The 12,096-nt window shown below is 37.9% G+C and overlaps 1 protein-coding gene across 5 annotated transcripts in view; it reads right to left on the reverse strand.

The window, feature by feature from the left end:
- Positions 1-12,096, reverse strand: part of PDGFD (platelet derived growth factor D) — a 145,662-nt gene that overhangs the window by 23,474 nt on the left and 110,092 nt on the right. For all 5 annotated transcript variants that reach the window (XM_018070989.2, XM_018070987.2, XM_008922757.3 and 2 more), the window contains 2 exons: positions 10,478-10,537; positions 5,085-5,286 (listed from right to left, as the gene is read on the reverse strand). In XM_018070989.2, the coding sequence (XP_017926478.1) occupies positions 5,085-5,286; positions 10,478-10,537 (262 nt within the window). The remainder of the gene's footprint in view (positions 1-5,084; positions 5,287-10,477; positions 10,538-12,096) is intronic.

The raw sequence follows: 12,096 nt of genomic DNA on the forward strand, positions 1-12,096 counted from the left end.
CACCAAGTGTTTATTTATTTAACTGGTAAAGCCATCATTGCAGACAGATATTATTGCAAGAGTGTCCCACCTGATTAAGTTCCTCTGATAGCCAAAGGCTTCTTGCATACTATTTCCAAAAAAGAAAATGAGCTCAGAGGCATGTGTAGTCTTAATTACCAGAATGTATCTATCTACATGTGTTCCTGCTTCCTAGGTTTATTTATGGGAAAACAAAACAAAACAAAACAAAGCAAAACAACCCATTCTTTTCTAAAGATGGCCACTTTCTTTAGGTACCATCTCCATGACATTTGGATTTACTTTTATGATGAGAAACTCTGAACTTGTTCTTTTTCCTTTCTTTCTTCATTTGTACACAAACCATTTGACAGGCAGTGGTCTTTTTTTAATTATAAAGCTTTTTTCAATGGGAGGTAAAACATCAGAAAGAACAAACAAAGACAAATACAGACAACCATGTGGGAAAAGTTAAATTACATTTGATGGTTAGAAGTGTTTACAACAGTATACTCTTAGAAGCTCTTCTAATATTATTAAGCAGATAAATTGATGCTTTCAAAACTTTACACTAGGATGGAGAGGCTTCCTTCAAACATGTCTTAGCACTCCTTATGACTCTCTAAAAAAATAGAAACCTATTTGTCAAGAAGTTCAACATAATAGCAGAGCATGGCTGTTTATGTTTTTACATCTACGTGTGTCCTTGACAAGAGCAGTATTAAATAACCCAATATCCAGTGATATCTTTTTAGAGATGCTTAATATTTGTAATAATCAAATTACTATGACACTGAAGTCAGCAGCATATTGCAGGAATGCAAAAGGAATAATTTTAAAATATATACTTTGTTTGCTATGTCCTGCTTTTTTTCTTAAGAGTCTAGGATGAGTACAAGGCTGAATATTCATGCTTTCAGTTTCTAAAATGCAGCAATTGATAGCAAACCTTATTGAGTATATTTACAGCTGCAGAGGTTATTTGAAACATCTATCAAATTTTCATGTAGGTGTACACCATAGTTTATAGCTTATATAAGGCCCCTCATTTAAGGATTGTGAAAATGTGAATGTGTGTCTTCTCCTTTTTTTATTTTCCTTTTCTGCCAGTTGGGGTTTCACTGCAGTTTCATACTCAGCCTTTATTGGAGTGGTTAACAGCAAACCTCACTGAACATATATAGAATTAAATTTCAAACTTAATTTGGTTATTAGTGAGACACACCTGATACCAATATCTCACTTCATTCATGTAAATAGAAAGAAATGTACTTAACTAATTAGAATTGCATCCGTATTGTAGAGGTGTGAGATCAGATTTTGTAGACTGAATGGAGTTATCATATATTTGGATTTAATCCACGACTTTAAGGTACTTGCAAGAGGTATTCAGGGAGGGATCAATTTGCATATGTGTATATTGATGTTTACAAATACACAGAGTCATAGGATCCTCAAGGTTGGAAAAGAACTCCAGCATCATAAATTCAACTATAAACCCAGCACTGCCATAATCACCACTAAACTATATCCCCAAATGCGACATCCACACACTTTTTGAACACTTCCAGGGATGATGACTCCACCACTTCCCTGGGCCGCGTGTTCCAATGCCTAACCACCTTTTCTGTGAAAATTTTTTTCCTAATTTCCTATCTAAATCTCCCGTGGTGCAGCTTGAGGCCATTTCCTCTTGTCCTGTCACTTGTTACCTGTGAGAAGAGACTGACCCCCACCTCACTACAACCTCCTTTCAGGCAGTTGTAGTGCCGTTCTCTGGACTTGCTCTACACCTCAATGTCTTTCTTGTAGTGAAGGGCCCAGAACTGAACACAGGATTTGAGGTGCAGCCTCACCAGTGCTGAGTACAGGGGAATGATCACTGCCCTGGTCCTGCTGGCCACACTATTGCTGATACTGCCCAGGATGCCTTTGGCCTTCTTGGACACCTGGGTACACTGCTGGTTCATGTTCAGCTACTGTTGACCAACAGTCTCAGATCCTTTTCCGCTGGGCAACTTTCCAGTTACTCTTCTCCCAGCCTGTAGCACTGTATGAGGTTGTTGTGACTGAAGTGCAGGACCTGGCATTTGGCCTTGTTGAACCTCATACAATTGATTGTGTCCCAATGATCCAGCAACGATAGGAGGGAGTAAAGAAGATGGAGCCAGAGTCTACTTCGAAAGGACAAGAGGTTTTGGACTTAAATTTTAACATAGGAAAATCTATTCAATGTTGAAAATAACAATTTTTTTTTTTTTTTTTTTTTTTTTTTTTATTGTGTTCACAGGATGGTCCGGAGAGATTGTGCAGCCTTCATTCTTGGAGGTATTCAAAACCTGACTTGACATGGTCATGAGCAACCTTTTATTGATGACCCTGCCTTGAGTACTGAGGTTGAACTAAACAAATTCTTGACGTGCCTTCCCACTTCATCTATTCCCTGATTCTGTGAGATTTCATTTTATTCTTAAATACTATCCTCTTATTTGCTTGACCTTGATACTTCAATTTGGAAATTATTAATTTCCAAATTAAGAAAATATACCATTTAAATGTAATTTACTACATGTTCCTGTAATCAGAATTACTATTTAGAAACAATGCCTCAAGCTCAATTTTGTGCCATAATTTGGTCTGGGCAGAAAGTTGGATAGGGGTGAAATTAATAGTGATTAATTTATACCATTTATACAGCATGTTCTGAAAATGCTGTGAAAGATAGGCAGAGATCACATCAAATAGTTCTTACCTGCCTCAGGGCTGTTCTAACTTAGGATAAAAAATAAAACCCAGGCTGAAAGCAGAAACAGATAGGTATCTGAAATAAATGATGATATAATCTATTGCTCTCTTTGCTGCAAGGTTATCCCAGCGCCTATCAACATTCCTCAGAGATCCACAGTGTCTGTGTTTAAAAACCATCAAGCGTTTCTAACTGAAAGACTTGTTAAAACTATTCCATACTCCTGACATCATCCAAGAACAGGCCTTTAATCTTGTCAGAAGTTTATGACTAAATAAAAATTTTAAACTAAAATTTTAAAGGATTTGATTGTGGTGAGGTACTTTTGTCCAGAGGGCTGCTAACAGTCAGGGAATTTGGCCTTTAGCTTGAAGATGAAAGGAAAATTGTTATAAAACTTTTCTTCCTTTTCCTATAGCCAAACCAACACCACCAAACAAAATCCTATAAAATAATAACTGGAAAATTAATTTGTTTACAGTGGTGGTCTGCTATGCAAGAAGCTGAATTACATTTGTGCTAAGTGGAAAAACTTTCATGCATCTGAATTTTCTGAGCAGTACCAGATCAGATTGATACCTCTAGACTGCATCAACAAAACACCAAGTCCTATTTTATATTTATGTGGTCATTTAAATATATGGGATAATAGGCCAAATATGATCTGAGAGTGAAATGAAATCTGGAGACCAGAACCAGTACAGGGTCCAGGTTTCTAATCAGCTTCTATTAAAATCAGAACAGGCCCTTGATTTCTTTTTTATATGTATATATTGGTGCCAAATCCAGCCTGGGAACAAGGAACAATACAGATCATTTTTCACAGACCCCCACAGAGATCAAACCACCCTGTGAAGTAATGCACTGGAACTTAAGTGAAGTTTTTCACAAACATGGGCTGTTGTGGTTGCCTGAAATTTCTGACATGCCAAAAGGTAGCAAAGTAAAGGGGATCACATTCACTGGATTTCTGCTCAGGCTGTTATCGCAGATTCCTTTGAGGTACTGAGCCCAGAAACAGAGAAGGCCAACGTATCTTGGAAACTGTAAGCCAGTACTGTATCTACTAATACACTGTACATGCCTGAGGTCATCCTCCTCAAGGATAACAGTCATGGGACAGCCCACATTTGTCTCTTACTCTCCAAGTCAAGGTGGCCACATGAATGGCAGGCAGCTTCTCCAGATCCTGGTTCATGCCCAGCAATGACCAGGCTGACAATTTAGCAATATGGTGACTAGATTTCAGGGCCTGGGAACACTCCTTGACGCTATTTTCCATAATACAGATGCAGTCTATATATCCCTTTTATGATCAAAGCTTCATCATTTTGATAGCAAGTAAGTTACAAATATAGAACTACAGTTCTCTCTCTCTCCTTAGCATATGCTTAATGTATGTGGGAATGAGATTTGAGATGTAAATAAATGCTAGATTGCACACAATTGGAACTGTGATTTGGGCATTATAAAGTTATAAAGAAGAATGCATGTGAATACACAACTTGAAAATGGAAGCCAATATTAACAGGAGAAATCAAATGAAATACTTCACTCCAGATCTCCTGTGAAAACTACAGTGATTGTCATCTTGGAGAACCCTAACAGACGTCCTAGATCTATATTGCACCACATGAAGGGCAATTTCATCAGGTCCTTCAGTGCATGGTTACCCCAGAGCACGACTGTCTCTTCTCAATAGTGTTTCTTTATCACTATGAGTTTGTACTGCTAGCTTAACATCCCTTTGCTTTACCATTTGCTGGATGATTTGAACTAACAGAAGGAAACAAGAAATATAACCCAGAAATGTGTGCTTTGCTCAGTTACAGACAAGGACGTTAAACCATAATAATGCTCCCCGCCAATAGTGAGATGTTCACATCCTGAAAAAAACAGCTGTATATACAGGTGTCTGCACCAGATGCTTCCCTAAGCACAATGTGATAAAAGTGATTATTCCTCACTCAACAGAGAACAGTCCCTAAGCAGGGTATTTAAAGAAGAGTGATAATGCAGGTAATTAGGAGCCCCATGCTTTACACACAAAGCAATTTTAAGAGGGTGAAGCTGAGAACCATCTGTCTTTATATGTTTTATCTGTGAATTCATCATAACAATGAGCAGTTTTCAGTCTGATTTCTCAAGTAAGATTCTACTTAGAAATTGTTTAAGGATAAATAACTTATCCCTAGTTGTAATAAAGTGGAACCTTGCCCTGTGACTCCAACGGGAACATGGGCATTAGAATGTAATACCTAGCCAATGGACATTTCAATAAGGAGTGAAGGAATACCCTGGTCTTGCCTCAAAGTATGTATATAGTGACTTTTCCTACCTTTGGACTTCCTGTCGTGGTAGCTCCTGCCTCGATAATGGTGGCCACTGTCTGTGTACAGATTCTCAAGATCTTCTTGCCAGGAGTCCGGGTTAAAGTGTTTGAGCAGATCCTCCACTGTGTCAAATGCAGCAATGGTTTGATCCAGTGCTTCTGCCGTGAGCGTAGCATCAGTCACTGATGGAGAGGGATAGGATACCCCCTAAGAGTGACATATATCTCAGTGCACTTTGAATAAGTTACAGCACCACTTAAAACAATTGAAAACAGCTACTGAGAAACTTGTCTCATTATTGAGTGAAACAGCTACTTTGGGCCATCTTTTGAAGTCTTTACCTGGGCCAGGCTTTGTTATACCTGTGTTTTCTTTTTGTAAGGAGAAGAGACACCAAGGAACTCCCAAACAAATCCCAGAGGAGATTGAGGGAGCAAAAGCACTGCCACTGGTGGGCTGTCAGCATTTACATCCACTTCTCAAAGGGGATAATGGTTTGCACATTTACAGAGATGTAATGAAACCACTGTTATGGCCATGGACATAGAATGGAGAGGCCAGCTTTGGCAGTTATTTGATAAGAGGCAGATCAGAAACCATAGCAGAGAAAGACAAAGACAATAAGTCCACTATCTTTCTCTGGTCAACTTGGGCAACAAATTTGGCTTGGTTGAAGACTTGAAAAAATGACCCTTTATTCCCCAAAATTAAATGTATTTCAATACACCAACTGACATTTTTTACCAAAAAATACAACTTATTAATCAAACAGAAAAAATATGATACTTTGATCTTGGGGGTGCTGGTGGATAAGAGGCTGGACATGAGTTGGTAACATGCGTTTGCAGCCCAAAAAGCCAATTGTATCCTGGGTTGCATCAAAAACAGCGTGGCCAGCAGGGTGAGGGGGGAACTTGCCCCTCTATTCAACTCTTGTGAGGCTCCACCTAGAATACTGCATCCAGCTCTAGAGTCCCTAGCATCAAGGAAGGGCATCAACCAGTTGGAGCAAGTTCAGAGGAGAGCTACCAAGATGATTAAAGGGATGGAGGAAAGGCTAAGAGAATTGGAATTGTTCAGCCATGAGAAGGCATCAGGGTGACCTAATTTTGGTCTTACAATACCTGAAGGGACCTTAAAGGAAAGACAGAGAGAGATTTTTTACAAGGGCACGTAGTGATAGGACAAGGGGGAATGGCTTTAAAATAAAAGAGGGGAAGTTTAGGTTAGATATTAAGAAATTCTTTACTGTGAGGGTGGTGAGACAGTGGAATGGGTTACTGAGAGAGGCTGTGGATGCCCCATCTCTGACAGTGTTCACTGTCAAGTGGAGGGGGCTGTGAGCAAGCTGGTCTAGTGGAAGGCATCCCTGCCCACAGCTGGAATGGAACTAGATGATCTTTAAGGTCCCTTCCAACCCAAGCTATTCTATGGTTCTATGATCTCAGCAATGTAACAATGAATATTTGGATTACCAACGTATTAATATCCTCACAATTGTATCAAATAATATTATTTCCCATCGGTAAGGGCCAAGCACCATTCTCTGAGTGTTCCCACTGAACCTGTGGTACAACTTAACTTTGACAGAAAGATTGTAGTAATTTCAGTTTTCCAGGAGAGGACTTCAAACATTTTTAAAAATCATTACTTAGAATTACAATATCCACTATCCTGACATCACTTTTTCCCTGGTCCAAGCACAAAGTCAAATAGTATGCAAATATTATGTAAAATATTTGCAAGAAAAGCTAATAATGCAGATCTCTTACTTTTTGAAGGACCACAATCAAAATACATTATTTTGTCCAACAAGAAGCATAGTAGAGCACGAGAGTTGTTTGGTCTTACATGTTAAAACATTGGGGGGAAAACCCTAGAAAACTCTTGTCTTATGAAAACCCAGCTCTGAAGTAATGCAGTAGAAATATGCCATTTAAAATTAATGGCTTCCCAAAATATTTTTTTTGCCTCATATCCTAGTTAAGTTAAACTATTAATCTTTGTGATTAACTTCACTCAGTTAGGTAGTAATGGAAAGGTCAACTCATTTGAATAAATTCACTCATTTTTTTTGCAGGATTGTGTCCTTCAATTCCTACTATAATAATTTTAAAGTATATATGTCTTTTAAAATAAAACAGTTGTCTCTAATGGTAAGATATATCACAAAATTAACAATCCTTGATATTTTACTGCATTTATTTGCTGAAAGTATGGACAGTACAAATTATTAAAAAGAGAAGAAATAGAAAACATAACAATAGTGCAGTCAAGAAAGCACAGCTGCGCTTTACTGCTTACGACCAACGACCCAAGAAGTTTCAGAGGGCCCACTTGTGACTGCAATGCCTCTCTAGTGCCATGCTAAGTAAGACACAGTGCAGATGCCTGTAAAAATTCATGTCCCCTAAAAGGAAAGGCCTACCTCAAAGCCTCTCTCCTGACTTCTAAGTGGTTTAGAATAGAGACCGCCAGAGAGATGGAAGTCCCAGGAGTTGAAAAGCTCCAGTTGAAAAGCTCACCAGTAAAGTGAATACAGCATTGTTATCTAAAGCAATGTTGCAGGAGAGACTATGCAGTGGCCAGCATCATGCAGTGTGCTAACACAGCCTTTTGGGCTACAAAAGGAAAAGGCATCCAAATGCTACTTTCTTACTAAGAAGAGCTCAGTGGGGCTATTGGCAGCCCAACAGGGAAACATCAGACCCTGATTGCCTTTCAAAAGTGAGGGAGATGGTGCAAGGAGACTGAAGAAACAGCACATAAAGATCAGACCACAGGTCTGTGGCTTACTCAGTGCAAGAGATTTTTTTTTTTTCGCATGTTCAACTGTACATTTCATTACAGAAATGCAGATCAGTGAATGTGCAAGGCATTTCAAACTGAGACAGCTAGGCATTCTCCATTTTCATTTCATATAAAAGCTCCTACTCAAGAGATTTGTGCAACCTCGTTCAAACATAGAAGAAAGCTTAACGTTTTCTCAGTGACAGCCAAATAAAGAGGAATTATTTCAACAGCTCAGATAGCCTCCTGACACCATGTGACAGGCCCAAAAGCAACTTCAAAGCTGCCAACAAAACTGCCTTTTTTTTTTGTTCTGCCAAGAACGAGGTGCTGGCTTTAGGAGAGTTTGTGCTCGTTGTAATCTGGCTTCTGATATGGCATCCAAAGAGGGAGCAAGAAGAAGAGTGAAATGTAAGAAGCAATGAAGAAGCAATGAAGATTTACCACATTTTGTATCTCTTTTGCATTTCTTAAAAGCACTGAATACATTTTTAATTTAATGGAACACAAAGGTATCTTTTTTTTTGTCAGTCCTCTTGCCCCTAATTTCTATTCCCCCATTCTTTTCTCTTTCCTATCTCTGTTGTGAACCTGACAGACAGTCCAATGTGCATCACAGTTTTTTTATTGGACATAAAATTACTTCAGAAATAATGGAAACTAAACTAATAAGGAGTGATTTGTTTCCTTTTTATTTTTTTCCTGGGTTTCCCATGATGGGTTAAGGGCAGAAGTATTTGTTTTAGCTTTCTGAAAAAAAAACAACAACCAAAAACCAAACAAAACATACCTCTGTAATATGATCTCCAACATGGAATTTGCTCACTCTGAAATTTTCATTCTGAAAGTTGTAATGTGTCTAGATCCTAAAATGAGTCCTTGAGTTGCTTGTGGGTTTGAGAGAGCAATTTTTGAGCATCAGCAGAATCTTATGTCATCAAGACTTACAGGTCTGAGTTTGTCCCTCTGCTCCTCAAGACGAAAGTAGAACCCCTGAATCTTTTTCTCCTGAAGAACTTGGGTGTTCTCAGACTTTTTCCTTCGTGCTTTTGTGAAAAATTGCTCAATCTCCCTACCTTATTTTCCCTGAGGATAAAAGGGACTTGCAGGTGCGACACACACCCAAGTTGAAGAAAATATGTTTTATGAGATAGGGAATGGTGCGGGAAAACCAGTAAAACTGAGGTTCTGCTTCTGGTTGAGCTGTAAGTTTCCAGGTGACCTTGGGCATCAGCTTGCTATCTGTAACATTTGTACTGAATTTCCCTACCTGCAATATGGTAACGATTTTTCAAAAAAAAAAAGATGTGGAAGATAAACTTAATTTTTCAATATGAAAAGGATACTGGGTTTTGGTTTGGTATATTGTGCATTTTATGATGTTAAGGATGTTAACTAACATGGCGTATACCATATCATTGATCTCATTTTCATAGTCATCTGCTGAGGGAGCCCTAGGTTTACATTTTCAAACATCAGCCTACCATATTTTTAAACAAAATATTCCATCATATAGATTTTTTTCCCCCAGGCCCATAATAGAATGAAAAATGAGTTTATGTCTTTCAGTAAAACTGTTTTAGCATCTCCTGCTTGGCACATCTAGTAGATCTCAGCCCTGCTAACATTACTCCTCAAGACTTTCAGCACAATTAGTTCCAGGCAATCAATGCATCGTATCATGAAGGACAAGTTTCATTTGCAAACTCAAGGGTAAATATAAGTAAGACTAGCTTAACAGCTTCTAATTTTGGCAGTACAGAATTTTCTCTCTACTCACTGCCTGGATTGGACACTGATCAGTAGAATTTACCCATATTTTATTTACTGCTCCTTCACTGGTTACTCCTGGCAGCTATTGTAACAAAGGTGCTATCATTAAGCTCTCTTCCGTGAATGCTCCAAACATTGGTTTCAAATCTGCTTTTAGCATTTATCCCTACCTCGTGTTTTAAGAGGAGTTAACAAGAGCTGTGACATGGTGCTGCCTAGGCAGCAGAGCACACAGAAGAGGACTGCCCGTATTATGAATTCTGATGCTACACTGCTGTTCCCAGGTGTTGGGAAAGAGAGGACAGATTTTTTGTCAATGACACAAATCAAATGCAATGAAGAGAAAAATAAACTTTTATACTGGATTACGTGTTTTTCTTCTTTTTTTCTGTTTTATTTTTCTCTGAGTTGCATTTCACTGCTGAATGCAGAGACTTCAAATACAATATTTCAGATACAAAATTCTCAGTATTCACAATGAAAAGCTAGATCTATGTTCCTACTGTTTTAATTATAGTTTTCTGTTTAGGTCAAGACATTCTACAATTAAAAATTTTAAGTTTATATCCTGTATTTTCATATTGGGAGAATGAGTTTGAAAGTAAGAAATGTTTCCCGATGGCTATCTCATGTGATTACAATAGTTGATGGCATACCCTGAATCTTTTATCTCTAAAACCATACTGGTTGACTCCAGTATGAGTTGAATAAACACTTATTTCGTTCTATTCCAAAAGTGAATACATGGTTTCTCCATGCAGGTGCCATTTTTGTGAGTTGGATTCAAGCCATCCTATCAATCCATCCATGTACAAAATAGTGAAAAATTACTTACTGAGACAGAGCTTGTGACTGACTCCCAGTTGGTTTCTGAGGCTGCATGCTGGAAATCATCCTAAGGGGAAAAACCCACAGGAAAAATCACTGTTAAGGCACTATCCAAAATTAAGTACAGAACCTAGGAAATATTTCAGCATTCAACCTCTGTCACTTTTTCTAATCCTCTTTATTGCAAGAGTCCCTTGCTATGCGTCATTCCTAAATAATGCTATTTCCGTTAAGGTTCCTCCCTTTTCATTGTGTATAAACTAGCTCCTTGCAAGCTTGCTGGGACAAGAATAGCTGGTATAATAATAATAATAATAATAATAATAATAATAATAATAATAATAATGATGATGATGATGATGATGATGATGATGATAACAATAATACCACCACCAATATGATAATTGCTGCTTTGCATAGCAGGACCCAATTTGGTCCAGGACATAATATTTATCTTCTTTATATTAAACACCATCTCTGTATGCCTATAATATCAATGCCATTGCCAAACTGATCTGTTCTGGAAAGAATGTGGACATGCCAATACCCTGGAATTACTTAGTCAAGGTGAAAAGCAGAGTAATCTAATCCATTTAAAAAGCAGTCCTAACATGACTGTATTGCTTTTGGTGCTTGAGCTGAACAGGAGTTGCTCATCTGTACAGGAATGGCACTATGTTCTTTACACCAAAAAACACAGCCGCAGTACATTCACAGGAGAAGTGTCACTGCACCAAACCTCTGGGCATTTATGATTAATTTGAGCACGGGGATGGGTTTCATATCCTCCACCTTTGGACATCTATAAAGCCAACATCTAAGTGAGTTGTTCTTGTTTCCATTTACAGTAAACAAAACCTGGCATTTTCAGGGTGAAAATCATCTGATAAATTGTTTTAGAAACTTAATTTGGAATGACATCGCATCCTAAAAAAGCATTTTTGTCTCCATTGTCTCTATAAAAGGGACATGGGAGGATGATCTTAGGTATCAATTTCAAAACTGTAGATATTGACATGTGGGCACTTAAATCCCAATCCGCTTGTCTGAGAAATCACTACTTAAATAATGAAGAAGCCATTTCTTTAATATTTTGGTGGTTTTACACATTTCCAACTGGAATAACTAAACCATGAAAAATGGAAAAAAAGGCAGCATTACAGAATGGCCATTAAACACACACATGCAGTGAATAGCTAATGATCAACATGATTATGCAGGTAAGGAAAGTGGACTGAAGTGACAGCATACAGAGATTTTAATTTCTAATAATCAAATTTATAATGAAAAGATTTAAAGAAGATGGATCAATGCCTGGGCTCACAATTTTGTCCCAACACAGTATCTGCTAAGCTAGAAATTGAAGGGGAAAATGGAAGGTAGCTGTTCAACTGATGCTCACTAGACTTGATCCTGTATTGGACCATACATATATGCATATATTATTTCTTAGGAATGAAAAACAGAAAACTGATCTCATAATCTGCTGATTCATCAATAAAATTTTCCTTTACTCAAGAAGGAACTGCTGTCAGATCCAGAATCAATACACATGGTTTTTTAATGTTTTTCATTTGCTATAGAAAAATATTCAAATATCTCAAAAGTCACAAGATTGTGTATTCA

This window comes from Manacus vitellinus, unplaced genomic scaffold (assembly GCF_001715985.3).
Source record: "Manacus vitellinus isolate BGI_N305 unplaced genomic scaffold, ASM171598v3 scaffold_2_pilon, whole genome shotgun sequence".
Classification (NCBI taxonomy): Eukaryota; Metazoa; Chordata; class Aves; order Passeriformes; family Pipridae; genus Manacus; species Manacus vitellinus.